Source organism: Doryrhamphus excisus, chromosome 11 (genome assembly GCF_030265055.1).
Source record: "Doryrhamphus excisus isolate RoL2022-K1 chromosome 11, RoL_Dexc_1.0, whole genome shotgun sequence".
In the NCBI taxonomy this organism is placed as follows: domain Eukaryota; kingdom Metazoa; phylum Chordata; class Actinopteri; order Syngnathiformes; family Syngnathidae; genus Doryrhamphus; species Doryrhamphus excisus.
Genome location: NC_080476.1, coordinates 18,999,765 through 19,026,466, shown reverse-complemented (window position 1 = coordinate 19,026,466; position 26,702 = coordinate 18,999,765). Strand labels below are relative to the sequence as shown.

The window sequence follows — 26,702 nt, the reverse complement described above, 5'->3', positions numbered from 1 at the left end:
TGGTCCAAGGTCAGTCCACCAGCGCTAAATTAGCATCCGCTAAGCCAAACCTCACCAAAGGCTGTGTTGTTCCCGTCCCACAGAAATAACTTGGAGAAAAACGTTTACATTAGAAGATGGTTGAATCTGAATTTGTGCTCAAGATGAGATTATTATTATTAGTAGTAGTAGTATTATTTTATTATTATTGTTATTTATTTATTTATTTATTTATTATTATTATTATTATTATTATCATTATAATAATAATAATTATTATTATTGTAATTGTAATTATAATTATTATAATTATTATTATAATTATAATAATTATTTTTATTATAATTATAATTATTATTATAATAATTATTATAATTATTATTATAATTGTAATACAAATAATAATAATATATTATATAATAATTATTATTATTATTATATAATAATAATTATTACAATTATAATTATAATAATATTATAATTATAATTACAATTATAATTATAATTATAATAATATTATAATTGTAATTGTAATTATAATATTATTATAATTATAATTGTAATTGTAATTATAATAATATATTATATATATAATAATATATAATATATAATAATAATAATTATATTATAATTATAATTGTAAATAATTATAATTGTAATAATAATAATAATTATTATTATTATTATAATTGTAATTGTAATTATTATAATTACAATTATAATAATAATTATTATTATTACAATTATAATAATAATTATTATTATTACAATTATAATTATAATATTATTATTACAATAATAATTATAATATTATTACAATTATAATAATAATAATAATTATAATAATAATAATTATTATTATAATTATAATAATAATTACAATTATAATTATAATTACAATTATAATTATAATTATAATTACAATTATAATTATAATTGTAATAATATTATAATTATAATAATAATAATTATTATTATTATATAGTAATAATAATTATTATAATATAATAATAATAATTATTATATAGTAATAATAATTATTATTATATAGTAATAATAATTATTATTATATAATAATAATAATTATTATTATATAATATATTATTATTATAATTATTATTACAATTACAATTATAATAATAATAATTATTATTATTATGATTATTATTGTGATTATTATGATAATTATTTAGCATATAAAAGCAAATTGTCCAACTGACCAAACTATGGCCCCTCCAGGTGATGAAGACCTACCACATGTACCACTCGGAGAGCATTAGCGCTGAGAGCAAACTCAAGGAGGCGGAGAAGCAGGAGGAGAAGCAGATGGGAAGAGGAGATCCGGTTTTCAGCATCCGGATGGAAGACCATACCAAATACCAGAAACGCAACTCCGTGAAGAAGATGGAGAAGATGAAGGAGAAGGTAAGAAACAAAATGGGTGAACGCTTTATATGTTACCTCCTTACTTCCTTCACTCCATCCTTCCTCCCTCCCTCCCTTATGTCCATCCTTCCTTGCTCCCTCTCTCCCTTCCTTCCTCCCTCCCTTATGTCCATCCTTCCTTGCTCCCTCTCTCCCTTCCTTCCTTCTTTCTCTTCTTCCTCCCTTCTTTCCCTTCTGCCTTCCTTCCTTCCTTCCTTCCTTCCTTCCTGCCTACTCCCTTCCTCCCTCCCTTCCTGCCTACTCCCTCCCTCCCTTCCTTCCTACTCCCTTCCTTATGTCCGTCCGACCTTGCTCCCTCTCTCCCTTCCTTATGTCCATCCTTCCTCGCTCCCTCCCTTCCTTTATCCTTTCCTTCCTCCTTTCCCTCCGTCCGACCTCTCTCCCTTCCTCCCTCCCTCCCTCCCTCCCTCCCTTATGTCTGTCCTTCCTTGCTCCCTCTCTCCCTTCCTTCCCTTTTTCCCTTCTTCCTCCCTTCCTTCCTTTTTTCCCTTCTTCCTCCCTTCCTTCCTTCTTTCCCTTCTTCCTCCTTTCCTGCCTTCCTTCCTTCCTTCCATCCTTCCTTCTTCCCTCTCTCCTTTCTTCCTCCCTCCCTCCCTTATGTCTGTCCTTCCTTGCTCCCTCTCTCCCTTCCTTCCTTCTTTCCCTTCTTTCCCTTCTGCCTTCCTTCCTTCCTGCCTACTCCCTTCCTCCCTCCCTTCCTGCCTACTCCCTCCCTCCCTTCCTTCCTACTCCCTTCCTTATGTCCGTCCGACCTTGCTCCCTCTCTCCCTTCCTTATGTCCATCCTTCCTTGCTCCCTCTCTCCTTTCCTCCCTTCCTTCTTTAGTTCGTTCGTTCCTTCCTCCCTTCCTTCTTTCCCTCCGTCCTACCTTGCTCCCCTTCCTCCCCCCCCTCATGTTCGTCCTTCCTTCCTTCCTTCCTACTCCCTTCCTTCCTTCCTTCTTTCCCTTCTTCCTCCTTTCCTGCCTCCTTTCCTGCCTTCCTTCCTTCCTCCCTTCCTTCTTTCCTTCCTTCCTTCCATCCTTCCTTATTCCCTCTCTCCTTCCTCCCTCCCTCCCTTATGTCCATCCTTCCTTGCTCCATTCCTTCTTTCGTTCGTTCGTTCCTTCCTTCCTCCCTTACTTCCCCCCCTCATTTTCGTCCTTCCTTGTTCCCTCGCTCCCTCCCTTCCTTTCTCCTTTCCTTCCTCCTTTCCCTCCATCCTACCTTGCTCCCTCTCTCCCTTCCTCCCTTATGTCTGTCCTTCCTTGCTCCCTCTCTCCCTTCTTTCCCTTCTTTCCCTTCTTCCTCCTTTCCTGCCTCCCTTCCTTCCTCCCTTCCTTCTTTCCCTCTGTCCTACCCTGCTCCCTCTCTCCCTTCCTCCCTTCCTCCCCCCCCCTTCATGTTCATCCTCCCTTGTTCCCTCGCTCCCTCCCTTCCTTTCTCCTTTCCTTCCTCCTTTCCCTCCGTCCTACCTTGCTCCCTCTCTCCCTTCCTCCCTCCCTCCCTTATGACTGTCCTTCCTTGCTCCCTCTTTCCCTTCCTTCCTTCTTTCCCTTCTTGTGCCTCAAATGGCCCCCGGGCTGCACTGTGGACACCCCTGTCTAATACGCTTATTAACTGTAACCTGTGTTTTCCTGATTGAAGGTCTCTGTAGATGATGAGTAGATGACGATGAGTAGATGACGATGAGTAGATGACGATGAGTAGATGACGATGATGAGTAGATGATGATGATGAGTAGATGACGATGAGTAGATGACGATGAGTAGATGACGATGAGTAGATGACGATGATGAGTAGATGATGATGATGAGTAGATGACGATGAGTAGATGATGATGAGTAGATGACGATGAGTAGATGACGATGAGTAGATGACGATGAGTAGATGACGATGATGAGTAGATGATGATGATGAGTAGATGACGATGAGTAGATGACGATGAGTAGATGACGATGAGTAGATGACGATGATGAGTAGATGATGATGATGAGTAGATGACGATGAGTAGATGATGATGAGTAGATGACGATGAGTAGATGACGATGAGTAGATGACGATGAGTAGATGACGATGATGAGTAGATGATGATGATGAGTAGATGACGATGAGTAGATGACGATGAGTAGATGACGATGAGTAGATGACGATGATGAGTAGATGATGATGATGAGTAGATGACGATGAGTAGATGACGATGAGTAGATGACGATGAGTAGATGATGATGATGAGTAGATGATGATGAGTAGATGATGATGAGTAGATGATGATGAGTAGATGATGATGATGAGTAGATGATGATGATGAGTAGATGATGATGATGAGTAGATGATGATGAGTAGATGATGATGAGTAGATGATGATGATGAGTAGATGATGATGAGTAGATGACGATGAGTAGATGATGATGATGAGTAGATGATGATGAGTAGATGATGATGATGAGTAGATGATGATGAGTAGATGATGATGAGTAGATGACGATGAGTAGATGATGATGATGAGTAGATGATGATGAGTAGATGATGATGAGTAGATGATGATGAGTAGATGATGATGATGAGTAGATGATGATGATGAGTAGATGATGATGAGTAGATGATGATGAGTAGATGATGACGATGAGTAGATGACGATGAGTAGATGACGATGAGTAGATGACGATGAGTAGATGATGATGATGAGTAGATGATGATGAGTAGATGACGATGAGTAGATGACGATGAGTAGATGATGATGAGTAGATGATGATGATGAGTAGATGATGATGATGAGTAGATGATGATGAGTAGATGATGATGATGAGTAGATGATGATGAGTAGATGATGATGATGAGTAGATGATGATGAGTAGATGATGATGATGAGTAGATGATGATGAGTAGATGATGATGAGTAGATGATGATGAGTAGATGATGATGAGTAGATGATGATGATGAGTAGATGATGATGATGAGTAGATGATGATGAGTAGATGATGATGAGTAGATGATGATGATGAGTAGATGATGATGAGTAGATGATGATGAGTAGATGACGATGAGTAGATGATGATGAGTAGATGACGATGAGTAGATGACGATGAGTAGATGACGATGAGTAGATGACGATGAGTAGATGATGATGATGAGTAGATGATGATGATGAGTAGATGATGATGATGAGTAGATGATGATGATGAGTAGATGATGATGAGTAGATGATGATGAGTAGATGATGATGAGTAGATGATGATGAGTAGATGACGATGAGTAGATGACGATGAGTAGATGACGATGAGTAGATGACGATGATGATGAGTAGATGATGATGAGTAGATGATGATGAGTAGATGATGATGAGTAGATGATGATGAGTAGATGATGATGAGTAGATGATGATGAGTAGATGACGATGAGTAGATGACGATGAGTAGATGACGATGAGTAGATGACGATGAGTAGATGACGATGAGTAGATGACGATGAGTAGATGATGATGATGAGTAGATGATGATGATGAGTAGATGATGATGAGTAGATGATGATGAGTAGATGATGATGAGTAGATGATGATGAGTAGATGATGATGAGTAGATGATGATGAGTAGATGACGATGAGTAGATGACGATGAGTAGATGACGATGAGTAGATGACGATGAGTAGATGACGATGAGTAGATGACGATGAGTAGATGACGATGATGATGAGTAGATGATGATGATGACGATGAGTAGATGAGATGATGATGAGTAGATGATGATGAGTAGATGATGATGAGTAGATGATGATGAGTAGATGACGATGAGTAGATGACGATGAGTAGATGACGATGAGTAGATGACGATGAGTAGATGATGATGATGAGTAGATGATGATGATGAGTAGATGATGATGATGAGTAGATGATGATGAGTAGATGATGATGAGTAGATGACGATGAGTAGATGACGATGAGTAGATGACGATGAGTAGATGACGATGAGTAGATGACGATGAGTAGATGACGATGAGTAGATGACGATGATGACGATGAGTAGATGATGACGATGAGTAGATGATGATGATGAGTAGATGATGATGATGATGATGATGATGATGATGAGTAGATGATGATGAGTAGATGATGATGATGATGATGATGAGTAGATGATGATGAGTAGATGATGATGAGTAGATGATGATGAGTAGATGATGATGAGTAGATGATGATGAGTAGATGATGATGATGATGATGATGAGTAGATGATGATGATGATGATGATGAGTAGATGATGATGATGATGATGATGATGAGTAGATGATGATGATGATGATGATGTAGATGATGATGATGATGATGATGATGAGTAGATGATGATGATGATGATGATGAGTTGATGATGATGATGATGATGATGAGTTGATGATGATGAGTAGATGATGATGATGATGAGTAGATGATGATGATGAGTAGACGATGAGTAGATGATTTAGCTGTCAGCTATGCGACCCATCGTCTTGCGAACGAGACCGAATCCTGACTCGTTGAATCGTTCAGAAGCTCTGACGTCCTCCCTTCCACTTCTCTCATTAGCGACAAGCTAAGTACTCGGAGAACAAGATGAAGTCCATCAAAGCGCGGAACGAGTACCTCCTCACCCTGGAAGCGACCAACTCGTCTGTCTTCAAGTACTACATCCACGACTTGTCCGATCTCATCGACGTAAGAGTGAAGCCACGCCCCCCCCTGAGATAACGAGCAGTCCATAACGAACAGTTGTTGCGGTTTCCGTGTAGTGCTGTGATTTAGGGTACCACGCCAGTTTGAACCGAGCCTTACGGACGTACCTGTCGGCCGAATACAACCTGGAGACGTCTCGCCACGAAGGTCTCGACATCATCGAAAACGCCGTGGACAGCCTGGACCCACGAAGCGACAGACAACGCTTCATGGAGATGTTCCCGACCGCGTTCTGCCCGCCTGCAAAGTTCGAGTTCCAGTCTCACATGGGAGATGAGGTGAAATGAGTCGTAGAGTCGTTCATGAGTCGGGAATGGAATATGTTACTTGGGGGAAATGGGGAGTGGTGATTTTCTGTGGATTCCGTGGATTTTTCTCAGGTGTGTCAGATTTCGGTGCAGCCTCCCGTGAACGGGGAACTCGTACTGAGGTTCCAGCAGCTGCAGTCTCGCCTCGCGACTCTGAAGATCGAAAACGAGGAGGTAAGATTGGACGGATTTCAGGTTGCCAGTCGGATTTCTTACTTTCTAATACTTTTGAGTGTCCCTGACAAATCCCGTCATCTGATTGGTTCCCAGGTGAAAAAGACCTCGGAGGCCACCCTCACCACCATCCAGGACATGGTGACCATCGAGGACTACGACGTGTCCGAGTGCTTCCACCACAGCAGATCCACGGAGTCGGTGCGGTCCGCCGTGTCGGAGACGTACCTCAGCAAACCCAGCCTGGCCAAGAGGAGGGCCAACCAACAGGAGACGGAACAGTTCTACTTCATGGTTGGTCCACTTGGGGAGGAAACCTGGACACGTACAAATTAGCTTCCTTCCTTACTTACTTCCTTCCTTCCTTCCCTCCTTACTTCCTTCCCTCCCTCCTTCCTTTGTCCCTCCCTCCTTCCCTCCCTCCCTCACTTATGTCCTTCCTTCCTTGCCCCTCTCCCTTCCTCCCTCCTTCCTTTGTCCCTCCCTCCCTCCCTTATGTCCATCCTTCCTTGCTCCCTCTCTCCCTTCCTCCCTTTGTCCCTCCCTCCCTCCCTTATGTCTGTCCTTCCTTGCCCCCTCTCTCCCTTCCTTCCGTCCCTCCCTTCCTTCTTCCCTCTCTCCTTCCTTCCCTCCTTCCTTCCCTCGTTCCCTCTCTCCTTCCTTCCTTCCTTCCCTCCCTCCCTCCCTCCCTTATGTCTATCCTTCCTTGCTCCCTCTCTCCGTTCCTTCCCTCCTTCCTTCCTTCCTTCCCTCCCTCCTTCCTCCCTCCCTTATATCCATCCTTCCTTGCTCCCTCTCTCCCTTCCTTCCTCCCTTCCTTATGTCCATCCTTCCTTGCTCCCTCTCTCCGTTCCTTCCTCCCTCCCTTATGTCCATCCTTCCTTGCTCCCTCTCTCCCTTCCTTCCTCCCTTCCTTATGTCCATCCTTCCTTGATCCCTCTCTCCCTTCCTTCCTTCTTTCTTTCCCTTTGTCCGACCTTGCTCCCTCTCTCCCTTCCTTCTTTCCTTCCCTCCCTCCCTCCTTCCTCGCTCCCTCCCTTATGTCCATCCTTCCTTGCTCCCTCTCTCCCTTCCTTTCTTCCTTCCTTCCCTCCCTCCCTCCTTCCTTCCTTCCTTCCCTCCCTTATGTCCATCCTTCCTTGCTCCCTCTCTCCTTTCCTCCCTTCCTTCCTTCCTTTTTTCCTCCCTTCCTTCTTTCCCTCCATCCTACCTTGCTCCCTCTCTCCCTTCCTCCCTCCCTTATGTCCGTCCTTCCTTGCCCCCTCTCTCCCTTCCTTCCATTCCTCCCTTCCTTCCTCCCTCCCTCCCTCCCTCCCTTATGTCCGTCCTTCCTTGCTCCCTTCTCTCCTTTCCTCCCTTCCTTCCTTCTTTCCTCCCTTCCTTCTTTCCCTCCGTCCTACCTTGCTCCCTCTCTCCCTTCCTTCCTCCCTCCCTTATGTCCGTCCCTTGCTCCCTTCCTTCCTTTCTCCTTTCCTTCCTTCTTTCCCTCCATCCTACCTTGTTCCCTCTCTCCCCTCCTCCCTTCCTTCCTCCCTCCCTTATGTCCGTCCTTCCTTGCCCCCTCTCTCCCTTCCTTCTATCCCTCCTTCCCTTTCTTCTTCCTTCCTTCCTTCCTTCCTTCCTCCCTCCCTCCCTTATGTCCATCCCTCCTTGCTCCCTCTCTCCTTTCCTCCCTTCCTTCTTTCCCTCCGTCCTACCTTGCTCCCTCTCTCCCTTCCTTCCTCCCGCCCTTATGTCCGTTCTTCCTTGCTCCCTTGCCCCCTTCCTTTCTTCCTCCTTTCCTTCCTTCTTTCCCTCCGTTCTACCTTGTTCCCTCTCTCCCTTCCTCCCTTCCTTCCTCCCTCCCTTATGTCCGTCATTCCTTGCTCCCTCTCTCCCTTCCTCCCTTATGTCTGTCCTTCCTTGCCCCCTCTCTCCCTTCCTTCTATCCCTCCTTCCCTTTCTTCTTCCTTCCTTCCTCCCTCCCTCCTTCCCTTATGTCCATCCTTCCTTGCTCACTCTCTCCTTTCCTCCCTTCCTTCCTTGTTTCCTCCCTTCCTTCCTCCCTCCCTTATGTCCGTCTTTCCTTGCTCCCTTCCTTCCTCCTTTCCCTCCGTCCTACCTTGCTCCCTCTCTCCATTCCTTCCTCCCCCCCTTATGTCCGTCCTTCCTTGCTCCTTCTCTCCCTTCCTTCCTTCGTTCCCTTCTTCCTCCTTTCCTGCCTCTCTTCTTCCTTCTTTCCTTCCTCCCCCCCCCCCATCTGTAAGTGTGAAGATAGTCCATCCTAATCCCAGGATGTAATCCTGACTGCTTTTCTTCTTGCATTGTGAAGATGAACATCTTCTCAGTTCTGATCAAAGTTCAGAAAGTCTTCCTGTGTACTTTGCCCTTAGTTGTCTTAATAATAATAATAATGATGATGATAATAATAATAATAATAATAATGATGATGATGATGATAATAATAAATGATGATTGGGCCCATGAATAATCACTCAAATGTTTTTCCAGAAATTCCGTGAGTTCTTGGAGGGCAGCAACCTGATCTCCAAACTGCAGGCCAAACATGATTTGCTGAAGAGGACACTTGGCGAAGGTACGTTTGATTCCCCTTGCTGACCCTCCGCTAGATATTTCCTTCCTACGATGAACACCATCATGTTTCTCCAAGGACCTCACAGACATCATCACCAAGCATCTTCATTCTGTTTTTATCTCTGCAGGCCACCGAGCCGACTACATGACCACAAGGTAAAGCACCCACCCAAGTCCGAGGAGGCCACGCCTACTCTTAAGTCTCCGATACTGATACTTTTACTGCATCGGAGTCACACTTTCATAACGCCGTATCCTTAATTGGTTTGGAACGGAAACTGAAGGTCAGAGTGAGACCTCTTCTCGCATTAAAACGTTTGTGCTGCCACACATCAATAATCTGGAAAAATAACCTCATTTTAGTAGAATAAAGACAAAAAAATATTAAAAAATAAAGCAAAAAATAAATAAATAATGAGAATAAAGTCCAAATATTATGGGATGTTTAGTGTCATTATTACAAGAAAAAAATTGAAAATTAGCAGCTGTCTTTTTATGAGAATAAATCAAAAATATTAAGAGAAAACAGTGGTAACGTAAGAAGAAAAATAATAATAATAATAGCCAATAGCCAGTAGCATAAGTTTAAATATTAAAGCAAAAAAAAGTTGGAATATTATGAAAAACAAACAAATGAATTTTTGGAAAATTATGATTTAAAAAAAAATACATTTGCCTGGTTTGACTTAAATAATAATAATAAATAGGCCATCATATTAAGAGGAAAAATGTCTTTTTAGTAGCATAAGTTTAAATATTAAAGCAAAAAAAATTGTAATATTATGAGAAACAAACTAATGATTTTTTGGAAAATTATGTTTGGGAAAAAGTTATAATATTATTGGAATAAAATATGAAGAAAGTTGAATTCAATGGATTTTTCAAAAGATGGCTGATTAAAAAAAAAATACATTTGCCTGGTTTGACTTAAATAATATAATAAATAAATGAAATATAATATTATAATAATAATAATAATAAATAAAATAAATATAAAAGGAAAACAAGAAAACAAATGAACTTCATTTAAGGTGTAAAAAAATTTAAAAGTAAAAGAAATAATAAATGAAATATAATAATAATATAATAATATAAATATAATATAATAATAACAATAATAATAATAATAATAATAATAATAATAATAATAATAAATAAAATAAATATAAAAGGAAAACAAATGAACTTCAATTAAGGTGTAAAAAAATTTAAAAGTAAAAGAAAGAATAAATGTAATATAATAATAATATAATATAATAATAATAATAATAATAATAATAATAATAATAATAATAATAATAATAATAATAATAATAATAATAATAATAATAATAATAATAATAATAATAATAATAATAATAATAAATAAAATAAATATAAAAGGAAAACAGGAAAACAAATGAACTTCAATTAAGGTGTAAAAAAAATTAAAAGTAAAAGAAAGAATAAAAGAAAAATAATACAAATAAATAAAAATTACTTAAAAGTATTTAAAAAAAAATAAAAATACATTAAAAGATATGTTCTGAAATTATAGAAAGTAAATAAAAAAATCAAAATGACTTGTAAATAAAAAGACATTTGAGAACGGAACTGGTTCCAGCACGAGGACCCCCTGTCCTGGAATCAGATTGAGCAGATAGTTAATCAGATTAATTATGAATTATTGATCTCGAACTTGAGTCATCTCAAGTCATCTTCTCTTCTAATGTACTTTTTGTATCCTAGACACCCCAACGGCGTGTTCAAAACCCACACTGGCCCCCGCCGGGCTCGACCCCGCTCTGTTTTTAATGTTCGGTTATTTAACGGGAATATGGAGTCGTACATCAAGGTACTTGATGACCGCATTGGTATTCCACATTTGCTCCCGCCTCCTTATTTTTCCCGCTCTTGCTCCAGCTTTCCGGCCATTTTCACAGGACCCCCCCCTCCCCCGAAACCCCCGCAAGCTTCAGTTAACATGCTAAATAACCGTCTGCACCCAAGGTGTAGCGTTAGCGTGGGGATAGTAGAAGGGCTTCGGGAAAATGCTAACATGGTCGTTTCGGTCGATTCCCGTTAAATCGCCGCCGGAGGAAATGGCGTCCGCTTCTTTGCGGTTTGGTGAGCACCTGCTGTGGTTCTAATCTTTGGGTCTTGCTTCTTTCTGTCTCCTTTGCAACGCCCGTCCGTAGCCGCGGACGACGGAACTCGCACGCCCGTCACCAGGTTAGACGCCTCGACGCAACGTAGGGCGCCGCCGCCAACCGCTTGCCTGCTTTCGCCAAAGCTGAATGTGTTTTTGTGTGTTTGTGTCATGTTCGCCCTTGGTTAGGGTTTGTGTCAAATACTACTTCCTGTCGCCATCAAAACACGTATTTGTTTTACCCCCCCCCCCAGTAAAGACACAATAACAGCCAGGAAGATCACTAATATTTGCAGATTTAAAAAAATCCTAACATGATTTTATTATTTTTTGTGGAAAACTCGCCATTCCGGTGTATAATCTTCATTATGAGGCTGTCGATTGGGAGAAAACTCGGGACAAAATAATCTGAGTGGCGTCTAGCGTCATGGCCTTGTCACGGCCTTGTCAAGAACTGGTCATGGCCTGGTCACGTCCTGGTGCCGGCCTTGTCACGGCCTTGTCACGTCCTGGTGCCGGCCTTGTCACGTCCTGGTGCCGGCCTTGTCACGTCCTGGTCACGTCCTGGTCACGTCCTGGTCACGTCCTGGTCACGTCCTGGTCACGTCCTGGTCACGTCCTGGTCACAGCCTTGTCACGTCCTGGTCACAGCCTTGTCACGTCCTGGTCACGTCCTGGTCACGTCCTGGTCACAGCCTTGTCACGTCCTGGTGCCGGCCTTGTCACGGCCTTGTCACAGCCTTGTCACGGCCTTGTCACGTCCTGGTGCTGGCCTTGTCACGGCCTTGTCACGTCCTGGTGCTGGCCTTGTCACGGCCTTGTCACGTCCTGGTCACGGCCTTGTCACGTCCTGGTGCCGGCCTGGTCACATCCTGGTGCCGGCCTGGTCACGTCCTGGTGCCGGCCTGGTCACGTCCTGGTGCCGGCCTTGTCACGTCCTGGTCACATCCTGGTGCCGGCCTGGTCACGGCCTAGTGCCGACCTGATCACGTCCTGGTCAAGACCTGGTCAAGACCTGGTCACGTCCTTGTCACGTCCTTTTCACGTCTTTTTCACGGCCTTGTCACGTCCTGGTCACGTCCTGGTCACGACAAGGTCACATCCTGGTCACGACCTGGTCACGTCATGGTCACGTCATGGTCACGGCCTGGTGGTGCCAGCCTTGTCACGGCAAATACAGCCAGTTGATGCTCGGAGTGGCCTCCAGCATCACGGCCTGAGCACGGCCTTGTCACATCCTGGTCACGGCCTTGTCACATCCTGGTCACGGCCTTGTCACAGCCTGGTCACGGCCTTGTCACGGCCTAGTCCTGGCCTGGTGGTGCCAGCCTTGTCACGTCCTTGTCACGGCAAATACAGCCAGCTGATGCTCGGAGTGGCCTCCAGCGTCACGGCCTGGTCATGGCCTTGTCACATCCTGGTCATGGCCTTGTCCCGACCTCGTCACGGCCTTGTCATGGCAAATACAGCCAATTGATGCTCGGTTTAGGCCGAGACTTAAATGAAGCATCTAACATAGACCTTTATAAGGGTGGTCCCGCATCGTAACCCCAGTCCACAATGACGTAATCCCGCTGTATGAAATGATCACCGCATCAGCGGCTCCAACCCCAACACTTGACAGCCACGGCATCGGCAGACTCTACCGGACTGTGAAGACCCTCGAGACCCGTAAACGAATGCATCGTCATCGAACGGATTCCCGATGATAAATGATCATTTGATGTGATTAGACTTATATATACACGACTTAGACATGACTTAGTAGCGCCTGGTACCAGTCATCATATGCTGACTTGTTGGGAGTTAAACCCAGTATTCCATAGACCAAGGTACTGGTAGTGAAGGCTAACTGCAGCTGATCGTGTCGAATCTGGATGAGTCAGCATGCTAGCTAACTCGCTAACTAACTCACTAACTAACCCTCTTGAACACACTAGTTCCTTAAGATGTGCATGTTTGTGTAGTTGATCCCTTCCTGTTATTATGAAATTGTGTTTTCACATTTGCAATAACATTTTTAGGGGTTTGTGTTGATAATTGGGGGGGGGGGTTATTTTGAGTTTTTCTTAACGAACCCCATAACGCAAATGTTAAAACACAAACAGGAAGTAGTCAGCGACTGATTAGCTAAATTGAATAGTTACACTTTATCTCCTTTCCGTCTAAAGGACTCGGGCCAAGCGATTCCTCGTGTGGTTGAAAGCTGCGTTCGCTACATAAACCTGTACGGTGAGTATACATCTACATCTAAACCGGGGGGTGTTCAAAGGGTGGCACTCAACCCCCCTTACACGCATTCTAAAAACAGAGTTTAACAAGAAAAACAAAACTGCAGTAATTTTTGCAAAATATAAATGACATATTATGGGGAAAACAATGCATAATAAATATATCATAAGTGTGTTTATATATTGAAATATTGGCAATGGTAATGGTTTAATTTCCCATAATCAGTTACCAGTTCCATATGTCCAAAAGGAGTAGGAAGAAGCAAAGCTTATTAAATCCTACCCCTCCATCTGGTACTTTTACAATCAGTAACTGTTACATTTGTTCACTTCCTGCTTTCTTAATATAGTTTTATAGATTTTTTTTTTGTTTTAATTTTTATTTTTTTAATTTCATTTAATTTTAATTTAATTAAATTTCATTTAATTTTATTTAATTCTATTTAATTTTATTTAATTTTATTTTATTTTATTTTATTTTATTTTATTTTTTTGATTTCCTTACTCAATCCATTCCATAGTTTGATTCCACATACTGAAATGCTATGGCTAGCATAACGTAGTCCTAGCATGTGTAGCAAGTGTTTCAAGTTTTTTTTTATTTTATTTTATTTTTTGTCTATTTGAGTCGTAATTGAGTCGTTATATTACGGGAATACTGTGGAAAATATGGCAATTAAGTCAGCAAGGAATACATTTTATGCTTTCCTAATATAGTTTTATAGATTTTTTTTGTTTTAATTTTTATTTTTTAATTTTATTCAATTTTAATTTTATTTAATTTTATCATTCTTGTATTTAGCAAACAACTGCTTGTATTGTTTCTTGAATTGTTCGATTTCCTTACTCAATCCATTCCATAGTTTGATTCCACATACTGAAATGCTATGGCTAGCATAACGTAGTCCTAGCATAGAAGTGTTTTAAGTTTTTTATTTTATTTTATTTTTTGTCTATTTGAGTCGTAATTGAGTCGTTATATTACAGGAATACTGTGGAAAATATGGCAATTAAGTCAGCAAGGAGTACATTTTCTGCTTTCCTAATATAGTTTTATAGATTTTTTTAGTTTTAATTTTTATTTTTTAAATTTTATTTAATTTTAATTTTATTTAATTTTATTTAATTCTATTTAATTTTATTTAATTCTATTTAATTTTATTTAATTTTATCATCCTTGTATTTGGCAAACATCAACTGCTTGTATTGTTTCTTGAATGGGCTCATCGTTGTGCATTGTTTGATTTCCTTACTCAATTATTATAATTATATATTATATATTATAAAATTACTCAATTTTCTGCTTTCCTAATATAGTTTTATAGATTTTTTTTGTTTTAAATTTTATTTAATTTTATTTAATTTTATTTAATTTTATCATCCTTGTATTTAGCAAACAACTGCTTTTATCTAGCCTAAGTTTATCCTAACTGCAGGCTAATTATTCTCCATGTTCAACCTTGCCCTGCCTTTAAACCCTAATCCCAGTTTAAAGTCAATGTTAATGGGAATAATCCTTGATTAGGAACGTCGGGAGTATTTGTTCCAATGACGATGAAGGACTGACTGTTCTATTCTGGGATACTTTGAGGAAAATGTGACTTTAAAAACTGGTTGCGTCTGTGCAGGCCTCCAACATCAGGGAATATTCCGAGTGTCTGGATCCCAGCTGGAAGTCAATGACATCAAGAACTCATTCGAGAGAGGTACGCAAGACCCGATCCATCCGGTCCCAATTTACTTCCAAACGTGATGTGAATGCGATGCCTTTAATTAGCACCGGAATCTCTGTCCGTTTGACCTGGTTCTTGCTTCTGTGTTAAAGGCAATGACCCTCTGACGGATGATGAGAGCAACCACGACATCAACTCGGTGGCCGGGGTTCTTAAACTGTACTTCCGAGGTCTGGAGAACCCGCTTTTCCCAAAAGAGAGGTTCAATGACCTCCTCTCCTGCATCCGTAAGAGCATCCGTCTTCCGTGCTGTGTTCTGCATTCAGTCCATGTTGTTGTGTTTTGGTGCACCGTGAGTGAGGCAGGCATTCATTAGGTTTTTCTACCGCATCATCGGCTTCATTGTGGAGAATCCAAGTACAAAAGGACTGGGTTTTCATTTAGTCAGTAGAGGCCCCCCTTTTCATTGACGTTCTGTCTGTATGTGACCAGGATGTGGTCGGTGACATTTTATTACCTCGTGACTGTCTGGGTGGTCTTTTTCAGCCTGCAGGATATTACATGGGTGGCTTGGCAATCAAACCTGTGTGGGTTGGTGTGGGTCGTCTGTGTTCCTGGGGGTACTTGAGCACACTTGTCCTGTTTACATTCCTTAGCTAAGATTCCAATTCATGGCCTCTTGTTGAGTTTCCTAGCAGCAATGCAGCTACTCCAGTCTTTCATTGAGGAATACGCAGTACTGGGGGCCGGGGGCTAGGGACTGAGCACTGGGGGCCGGGGTCTAGGGACTGAGCACTGGGGGCCGGGGTCTAGGGACTGAGCACTGGGGGCCGGGGACCAGGGGCTGGGGACTGGGCGCTGGGGACCGGGGCGCTGGGGACCGGGGGTCGGGGACCGGGGCGCCGGGGGCTGTGGACAGGGGGCTAGGGACTGAGCACTGGGGGCTGGGCACCGAGTACTGGGGGCCGGGGTCTAGGGACTGAGCACTGGGGGCTGGGGACCAGGCGCTGGGGGCCAGGGACCGGGCGCTGGGGGCCGGGGACCGGGCGCTGGGGGCCGGGGACCGGGCGCTGGGGGCCGGGGACCGGGCGCTGGGGGCCGGGGACCGGGCGCTGGGGGCCGGGCGCTGGGGGCCGGGCGCTGGGGGCCGGGGACCGGGCGCTGGGGACCGGGGGCTGGGGGCCAGGGGCTGTTGCCCAGGCACTGGGGACCGGGACTGAGCACTGTGGACAGGGGGCTAGGGACTGAGCACTGGGGGCCGGGGACCGTGCACTGGGGGCCGGGTGCTAGGGACCAGGGGCTGGGGACCGGGCGCTGGTGTGGAGGTTCTCAAGTGCTTCCACACATGTTCCTCTAGGAATGGACAACCTCTACGAGAGAGCTTTGTACATCCGAAAGATCCTCCTGACCATTCCCAGATCAGTCCTCGTCGTGATGCGCTACCTCTTTGCATTCCTCAACCAGTAAGTTGATTAGCATTAGTTAGCATTAGTTAGCATTAGCACCAGTTTGTAAACGTTCCCATTCAAATAACCTGTTATCCTTTTTCACGTGTTCTTCCCAGCCTGTCGCAGTACAGCGACGAGAACATGATGGACCCGTACAACTTGGCCATTTGCTTTGGCCCCACACTCATGCCCACGCCGGAGAGTCAGGACCAGGTCTCCTGTCAGGCCCACGTCAACGAGATCATCAAGACCATCATCATCCACCAGGAGACCATCTTCCCTGACGCCAAAGAGCTGGATGGGCCCGTCTATGAAAAGTGCATGGCGGGAGGAGACTATTGGTAAAGTCTATCGTTTATCTTTTTGAAATGAATTTATTAATTTATTAATTTAATTATCAAAACGTAATTTTTAGTTTTTCTTTTTAATAATATAACATTTAAAAAAACATAATTTTTTCTTCAAATATTTCCACTTTATGCTACTAAATTATATAATTTTCCTTATGATATTTTGAGTTTATTGTAGTAAAATTGCAATCTTTTTGGATAGTTTATTACACTAGGTATATTAGTAAAATTACTACCACTATTTTAACTTTCTTCATATCATTTTTTATGACTTTATTTAAAAAAAAACATACTTTTTTCTTCAAATATTTACACTTTATGCTACTAAATTATATAATTTTCCTTATAATATTATGAGTTTATTCTACTAAAATTGCAATATTTTTGGACAGTTTATTATGCTGGGTATTTTAGTAAAATTACTACCACTATTTTAACTTTCTTCATATCATTTTTTACGACTTTATTCTCAAAATAAAAATACTTTTTTCTTCAAATATTTCCACTTTATGCTACTAAATTATATAATTTTCTTTATGATATTATGAGTTTATTGTAGTAAAATTGCAATATTTTTGGACAGTTATTATGCTGGGTATTTTAGTAAAATTATTTCCACTATTTTAACTTTCTTCATATCATTTTTTATGACTTTATTCTAAAAAAAAATACTTTTTTCTTCAAATATTTCCACTTTATGCTACTAAATTATATAATTTTCCTTATAATATTATGAGTTTATTGTAGTAAAATTGCAATATTTTTGGACAGTTATTATGCTGGGTATTTTAGTAAAATTACTACCACTATTTTAACTTTCTTCATATCATTTTTTATGACTTTATTCTCAAAATAAAAATACTTTTTTCTTCAAATATTTCCACTTTATGCTACTAAATTATATAATTTTCCTTATAATATTATGAGTTTATTGTAGTAAAATTGCAATATTTTTTGACCGTTTATTACGCTGGGTATTTTAGTAAAATTACTACCACTATTTCAATTTTCTTTATATCATTTTTTATGACTTTATTCTAAAAAAAAACATACTTTTTTCTTCATATATTTCCACTTTATGCTACTAAATTATATAATTTTCCTTATAATATTATGAGTTTATTCTAGTAAAATTGCAATATTTTTGGACAGTTTATTATGCTGGGTATTTTAGTAAAATTACTACCACTATTTGGACTTTATTCATATAATTTTTTATGACTTTATTTAAAAAAAAACATACTTTTTTCTCCAAATATTTCCACTTTATGCTACTAAATTATATAATTTTCCTTATAATATTATGAGTTTATTGTAGTAAAATTGCAATCTTTTTGGATAGTTTATTACACTAGGTATTTTAGTAAAATTACTACCACTATTTTAACTTTCTTCATATCATTTTTATGACTTTATTCTAAAAATAAAAATACTTTTTTCTTCAAATATTTCCACTTTATGCTACTAAATTATATAATTTTCCTTATAATATTATGAGTTTATTCTAGTAAAATTGCAATATTTTTGGATAGTTTATTACACTAGGTATATTAGTAAAATTACTACCACTATTTTAACTTTCTTCATATCATTTTTTATGACTTTATTTAAAAAAAAACATACTTTTTTCTCCAAATATTTCCACTTTATGCTACTAAATTATATAATTTTCCTTATAATATTATGAGTTTATTGTAGTAAAATTGCAATCTTTTTGGATAGTTTATTACACTAGGTATTTTAGTAAAATTACTACCACTATTTTAACTTTCTTCATATCATTTTTATGACTTTATTCTAAAAATAAAAATACTTTTTTCTTCAAATATTTCCACTTTATGCTACTAAATTATATAATTTTCCTTATAATATTATGAGTTTATTCTAGTAAAATTGCAATATTTTTGGATAGTTTATTACACTAGGTATATTAGTAAAATTACTACCACTATTTTAACTTTCTTCATATCATTTTTTATGACTTTATTTTAAAAAAAACATACTTTTTTCTCCAAATATTTCCACTTTATGCTACTAAATTATATAATTTTCCTTATAATATTATGAGTTTATTGTAGTAAAATTGCAATCTTTTTGGATAGTTTATTACACTAGGTATATTAGTAAAATTACTACCACTATTTTAACTTTCTTCATATCATTTTTTATGACTTTATTTAAAAAAAAACATACTTTTTTCTCCAAATATTTCCACTTTATGCTACTAAATTATATAATTTTCCTTATAATATTATGAGTTTATTGTAGTAAAATTGCAATCTTTTTGGATAGTTTATTACACTAGGTATTTTAGTAAAATTACTACCACTATTTTAACTTTCTTCATATCATTTTTTATGACTTTATTTTAAAAAAAACATACTTTTTTCTCCAAATATTTCCACTTTATGCTACTAAATTATATAATTTTCCTTATAATATTATGAGTTTATTGTAGTAAAATTGCAATCTTTTTGGATAGTTTATTACACTAGGTATATTAGTAAAATTACTACCACTATTTTAACTTTCTTCATATCATTTTTTATGACTTTATTTAAAAAAAACATACTTTTTTCTCCAAATATTTCCACTTTATGCTACTAAATTATATAATTTTCCTTATAATATTATGAGTTTATTGTAGTAAAATTGCAATCTTTTTGGATAGTTTATTACACTAGGTATTTTAGTAAAATTACTACCACTATTTTAACTTTCTTCATATCATTTTTATGACTTTATTCTAAAAATAAAAATACTTTTTTCTTCAAATATTTCCACTTTATGCTACTAAATTATATAATTTTCCTTATAATATTATGAGTTTATTCTAGTAAAATTGCAATATTTTTGGATAGTTTATTACACTAGGTATATTAGTAAAATTACTACCACTATTTTAACTTTCTTCATATCATTTTTTATGACTTTATTTAAAAAAAAACATACTTTTTTCTCCAAATATTTCCACTTTATGCTACTAAATTATATAATTTTCCTTATAATATTATGAGTTTATTGTAGTAAAATTGCAATCTTTTTGGATAGTTTATTACACTAGGTATTTTAGTAAAATTACTACCACTATTTTAACTTTCTTCATATCATTTTTATGACTTTATTCTAAAAATAAAAATACTTTTTTCTTCAAATATTTCCACTTTATGCTACTAAATTATATAATTTTCCTTATGATATTATGAGTTTATTGTAGTAAAATTGCAATATTTTTGGACAGTTATTATGCTGGGTATTTTAGTAAAATTATTTCCACTATTTTAACTTTCTTCATATCATTTTTTATGACTTTATTCTAAAAAAAAAAATACTTTTTTCTTCAAATATTTCCACTTTATGCTACTAAATTATATAAATTTCCTTATGATATTATGAGTTTATTGTAGTAAAATTGCAATATTTTTGGACAGTTTATTATGCTGGGTATTTTAGTAAAATTATTGCCACTATTTTAACTTTCTTATCATTTTTTATGAGTTTATTTTCATAACTTTTTCTGTAAGCTGATTTTTAAAGGGCCAGCCTTAAAGGGCCGGCTTTAAAGGGCCATCCTTAAAGCTCCATCCTTAAAGGGCCGGCCTTAAAGCGCCATCCTTAAAGCGCCATCCTTAAAGGGCCGGCCTTAAAGCTCCATCCTTAAAGGGCCGGCCTTAAAGCGCCATCCTTAAAGGGCTCCATCCTTAAAGGGCCGGCCTTAAAGCTCCATCCTTAAAGGGCCGGCCTTAAAGCGCCATCCTTAAAGGGCTCCATCCTTAAAGGGCCGGCCTTAAAGCGCCATCCTTAAAGGGCTCCATCCTTAAAGGGCCGGCCTTAAAGCGCCATCCTTAAAGGGCTCCATCCTTAAAGGGCTGGCCTTAAAGCGCCATCCTTAAAGCTCCATCCTTAAAGGGCCCGCCTTAAAGGGCCGGCCTTAAAGCTCCATCCTTAAAGGGCCCGCCTTAAAGCGCCATCCTGAAAGCGCCATCCTGAAAGCTCCATCCTTAAAGGGCCGGCCTTAAAGGGCCCGCCTTAAAGGGCTGGCCTTAAAGGGCCGGCCTTAAAGCTCCGGCCTTAAAGGGCCAGCATTAAAGGGCCAGCCTTAAAGGGCCTTAAATTACAACTTGTATTATTTTTTTAATGGAGGCAATAAAGAACAGCTGCGGGCTGCAAATGCCACCCGGGGCCACACATTGGACACCCTCTGTCCACAAAAAGAATCAATTATCTAAAGGCTTGCAGTTAAACCTTCACCTGCATGCCTTGCGGGCGCGCTAAGTAGACCCACATAGCAAACCGGGGGGAAGGGCGTGAAACGATGACTGGATGCAGGGGGCGCGATGAGGTGGTCATACCTTGTACTCACGCGTGTCCCCTGCTCTCGGGTCCCCGCACCCCCCAACCGCTCCGCCCCGCCCGGCCCGGATTGGAGCTCATGAAGCATCTCGGTCACGAATGCACACTTTCAGCAGATTTCTCCTCTTGGCGTCTTGTAAAAAAGGCGGCAGGCGGGGGCATGCTGCTATTGTGGGGGCGGGGGCGGGGGCCCCGGCCCCGACAGTTAGGGGGGAATCTATTCCACAGAGATACGTTTGCCACCTCTCCCATGATGTCAGACGGACACCATGTAGTAAAAGGAGGCCAAACCACAGATAATGGGGGGGGGGGGCTAATCCTCATATTATACATTCTAAGAGTTTGTTCGCTTGTGTCCCCCCCCCTCCCTTAGTGAGAGTCCCTACAGTGAGCATGGAGCCCTGGAGGAAGTTGACAACGAGGGGGGAGCAGAGACGCACACCAGTGAGGATGGTGAGTAAAGACATGCAGTATATTGCAGCCATTATTATTATTATAGATATTAATAGTATATTAATACTATAATAATATAGTAATAGGTACTGGGTTAAATGAAACATGCAGGTCACGTGTACCTTCCTCGGGGTTAAACCCAGCTCACCGCAGCTAATCCCGCCTTAAATGCAGTGACCATGTAGAGCCGGGGTACCGGGTGTTAGCATTCCAACGTTTCAGCTTCCTCGGAACGCCTCAACATTGCTTTAGTCTCCGTTGGGTCAGGAACGACTAGAGAAGAGAAACCATATGTCGTTAAGCTTAGGGTCCCATTTTGGAATTCTTTTGGAATTTTTTTTTAGCATTTCTATAATTTGTAAAAATTTTAAAAATTTCGCTTTGGTTCCAATTTTCCACAATAAAAGCTCTGATAAAACATTCTACTGTTCTCAAATATCTTAATTTTTATTTTTCTATTTTTTATTAATAATTTAATAAAAAAAATAATATAATATAATTATTTATTTAATATAATAATAATTTATTAATAATTTAATAATAATATTTTTGTATTTTTTTATTAAGATGAAAAATAAATAAACAAATCAAGAATAAAATCAATCAATCAGTAATAAATAAATATAATAATAATAATAACAATAAAACGGCAAATAATAAAAAATTAAGAAACCATATGTCGTTAAGCTTAGGGTCCCATTTTGGAATTCTTTTGGAATTTTTTTTTAGCATTTCTGTAATTTGTAAAAAATTTAAAAATTTTGCTTTGGTTCCAATTTTCCACAATAAAAGCTCTGATAAAACATTCCACTGTTCTCAAATATCTTAATTTTTATTTTTCTGTTTTTTATTAATAATTTAATAAAAAAAATATATAATATATATTTATTGATATAATATAATAATAATTTATTAATAATTTAATAATAATATTTTTATTAAGATGAAAAATAAATAAACAAATCAAGAATAAAATCAATCAATCAGTAATAAATAAATATAATAATAATAATAATAATAAAACGGCAAATAATAAAAACTTAAGAAACCACATATAGTTGGTGGGTAGACAAATTATTTTTTTCACATTAAAATGAACAAAGCATTATTAGAGCCCTGTAGACATGACAAAACACGACTATAGTCACATTTATACTATTATTTTTTTTTTTTTTACAACATATTGCGCAACTGCACGATCTTGAGACACATGCTAACTCGCAAACTAGACCGCTAGCGACCTAAACGGTAGCCTTCGAGTTATTTCCTTTCAACTTAAATCGCCAAAAACTTACCACTTCCACACGGATAGGGAGGATACCTATTAACAGTTATTTAACCTTTAATATGAACATTAATGAAACGTAATATTTTTTTCTGGGTACATGATACCATACAGCAAACATATCAAACTTGCCTGGGCCGCGCTAACATTAAACTTTCATATCAACGGTGCTTGGGTAAGGCTGCAACTGTCCAGGGACTCCACTTCTGACTTGAAGTGAGATGTGGGGGTGGGGGGGGGGGGGGTTAGGGAGGAACAAAGATGCTATTTTTAGCCCCGTGTTGCTGTAGCGCACGTTGGACCAACGGCGGTAGGAGTGAGCAGACAGAGTCCCGGTATTTGTCTGTGTTGATGGTTGATAGTTCAACAAAGAACAGGCTTTGCTACACATCTTAAAAATAAAACCTGTATTTTTGCCATCTTTCCGCTTTTTTAAAATGTAAACATTTTTGGCAAAACGCAAATAAATCTTTGTTTCAGTTAAAGAATTACATGGGAATTTGGATAAAATCATGTTGGAGTGGAACCTTGGTTAGCATCAGTCACTAACCAGAAAATGTACTCAAACTGAGGCATAACTTTTTTTTGAATGTTAACCAAAAAACATGCTGAGGTTCCACTGTACACAATAAAATCAGACGGGTAGATTATACTGGTATCTTCCGATATTATTATTATTATTAGTTTCATGATTATCATTCATATACATTTATAATAATTTGATGTATGTAAAACCATAAAAATATGTTTTTGGAAATATGACAAGCAAAGTAAGGAAACTGATTTCCGGTTGTCATTTCCTCATCTAGTGACTAGGACGCGAACAAGGAAGGACCCGCGCAGTGTATTAACGACATACCAATATTGTACGCTAACCAGAAAGTGTACTCAAACCGAGGCATAACTTTTTTTTTTTAATGTTAACCAAAAAAAAACACGCTAACTGAGGTTGAAGAGTCCAATTACAATATTACACTGAATTACCAGCGGCATGCTAAACTACCACGGAAGCTAATTGTCTGTGTTTATTTCCCCCGTGGGTTGATCCCGGGGGTCCGCCTGTACGGTTATCAGCCCAATTTAATAGTCCACCCACGGTCATGCCCCCGAGTCTCGGCCCCTTCTCGCCGGCGTCTATAAATAGCGTGTGCGTTACTTCCTCCAGGCTCGGGCTGCGTTGCTGGAGCTAAAATAACCGACCCGGCTCACGCAGTCGGCACCCTTCAACGCCACGTGCGCCAGCTGTCACACTCGCATCCACGTGTGCGAACATCTGCAGCAGAGCATCAGACCTAACGCCAACTTTCCGACACGCGTCATACGTGACGATATGGGTGTCTTCCGGATGTCACCTGACCTGTCTAACACGCTTATGTCGACAGAGGGCGAGCCGATTGAAGCCATCGCCAAGTTTGATTACGTCGGGCGCTCTTCCAGGGAGTTGTCCTTCAAGAAGGGCGCCTCGCTGCTGCTGTATCAGCGGGCGTCGGAAGACTGGTGGGAGGGGCGGCACAACGGCATCGATGGCCTGGTGCCACACCAGTATATCGTGGTCCAAGACATGTGAGTATCTTGTGTGCACAGACGGCAACCTGATGAGAGCATGAATGATGGAGATGGACTGTACAAGACCTTCCTCTTTAATACCACCTTCCTGTTTTGCCATGAGTTGTTTCTCCAATTCAATAATGTTTCTTACTTTCTTTATTGAACTCAAGGAATGACTCATGGCAAAACAGGAAGGTTACCAAAAAACACAATGTGGCGGCGAGATCAAGACCTTCCTCTTTAATACCACCTTCCTGTTTTGCCATGAGTTGTTTCTCGAATTCAATAATGTTTCTCAACTTCTTTATTGAATTCAAGGAATAACTCATGGCAAACCAGGAAGGTTACCAAAAAACACAATGTGGCAGCGAGATCAAGACTTTAATACCACCTTCCTGTTTTGCCATGAGTTGTTTCTCGAATTCAGTCATGTTTCTCACCTTCTTTATTGAATTGAAGGAATAACTCATGGCAAAACAGGAAGGTTACCAAAAAACACAATGTGGCAGCGAGATCAAGACTTTAATACCACCTTCCTGTTTTGCCATGAGTTATTCTTTGAATTCAATAAAGAAGGTGAGAGACATTATTGAATTCAAGAAACAACTTCCTGTTTTGCCATGAGTTATTCCTTGAATTCAATAAAGAAGGTGAGAAACATTATTGAATTCAAGGAATAACTCATGGCAAAACAGGAAGGTTACCAAAAAAACACAATGTGGCAGCGAGATCAAGACCTTCTTCTTTAACACCACCTTCCTGTTTTGCCATGAGTTATTCTTTGAATTCAATAAAGAAGGTGAGAAACATTATTGAATTCAAGAAACAACTTCCTGTTTTGACATGAGTTATTCCTTGAATTCAATAAAGAAGGTGAGAAACTATTGAATTCAAGAAACAACTTCCTGTTTTGCCATGAGTTGTTTCTTGAATTCAATAATGTTTCTCACCTTCCTTATTGAATTTAAGGAATAACTCGTGGCAAAACAAGAATGTGGCAGCGACATCCTCTTTAACACAACTCATGGCAAAACAGGATGTTGTTTCTTGAATTCAATAGTTTCTCACTTTCTTTATTGAATTCAAGGAGTAACTCATGGCAAAACAGGAAGGTGAGAAACATTATTGAATTCAAGAAACTACTTCCTGTTTTGCCATGAGTTATTCCTTGAATTCAATCAGGAAGGTGAGAAACATTATTGAATTCAAGAAACAACTCATGGCAAAACAGGAAGTTGTTTCTTGAATTCAATAGTTTCTCACCTTCTTTATTGAATTCAAGGAATAACTCATGGAAAAACAGGAAGTAGTTTCTTGAATTCAATAATGTTTCTCACCTTCCTGTTTTGCCATGAGTTGTTTCTTGAATTCAATAATGTTTCTCATGTTCTTTATTGAATTCAAGGAATAACTCATGGCAAAACAGGAAGGTGGTATTATTAAAGAGGAAGGTCTTGATCTCGCTGCCACATTGTGTTTTTTGGGAACAGTGACGTCAGGAATGACGTCGTCAATGAAGGTAGAAGTAAAAAATTTTGGAGAGACAAAATTCCAAAATATTCATTTGTGGTTCTACTTTGCAGTCACGTACCGCGGTGCTTTAATAACAATAATAATTAATAATAACAAGATTGTTGGTAGAATCTAGAGGTAGAATCGTTCATGCTCTCATTAGATTGTGGTCGGTCCCTCTTTAGCCATGTGATACTCCCAGATCACCAAGCTGCCTGGTGAATTGATTCAGTCTGGTTAGCATAGAAGCATATTCACTCCGAATGCCCACAAAATGGCCATTTGGACTTCTTGCTGCGCTCATGTCCTGTCTCTCTTGTGCCTCTATTCGTAAATCAGCAGGAGGGGGGGGGCAGCGCTGACGTAGTCTTGCTTAATGAAAAGAGCAGTAGGATTTACTGCCGTGTCCGGGTAGAGCCCGTCACATCCTGCTCTCTTAAAGCAGGAAGAAGCACGAGTGCAGCATCTTCACATAATCCCATAAAAGAGCTCGTAATAAAGCGTGCGTCACCGAGACCATTTCAACGCTTCCATCTAATGAACGCTTTATAAATG

At 39.2% G+C, this 26,702-nt stretch overlaps 1 protein-coding gene across 2 annotated transcripts in view; it reads left to right on the top strand.

Annotated features, from left to right (window-relative positions):
• The window catches only part of srgap1a (SLIT-ROBO Rho GTPase activating protein 1a), a 69,186-nt gene that overhangs the window by 35,511 nt on the left and 6,973 nt on the right, over positions 1-26,702 (top strand). Inside the window, exons 5-19 of one of the 2 annotated variants that reach the window (XM_058087573.1) lie at positions 1,219-1,404; positions 5,964-6,092; positions 6,167-6,388; positions 6,491-6,592; positions 6,689-6,886; positions 9,083-9,167; positions 9,295-9,322; positions 11,344-11,377; positions 13,466-13,526; positions 15,154-15,231; positions 15,351-15,485; positions 16,556-16,661; positions 16,763-16,987; positions 21,723-21,802; positions 24,470-24,650. In XM_058087573.1, coding sequence (XP_057943556.1) covers positions 1,219-1,404; positions 5,964-6,092; positions 6,167-6,388; positions 6,491-6,592; positions 6,689-6,886; positions 9,083-9,167; positions 9,295-9,322; positions 11,344-11,377; positions 13,466-13,526; positions 15,154-15,231; positions 15,351-15,485; positions 16,556-16,661; positions 16,763-16,987; positions 21,723-21,802; positions 24,470-24,650 — 1,850 coding nt within the window. Of the gene's footprint in view, positions 1-1,218; positions 1,405-5,963; positions 6,093-6,166; positions 6,389-6,490; positions 6,593-6,688; positions 6,887-9,082; positions 9,168-9,294; positions 9,323-10,894; positions 11,001-11,343; positions 11,378-13,465; positions 13,527-15,153; positions 15,232-15,350; positions 15,486-16,555; positions 16,662-16,762; positions 16,988-21,722; positions 21,803-24,469; positions 24,651-26,702 lie in introns of both variants that reach the window. The other variant, XM_058087572.1, reaches the window with a different exon arrangement.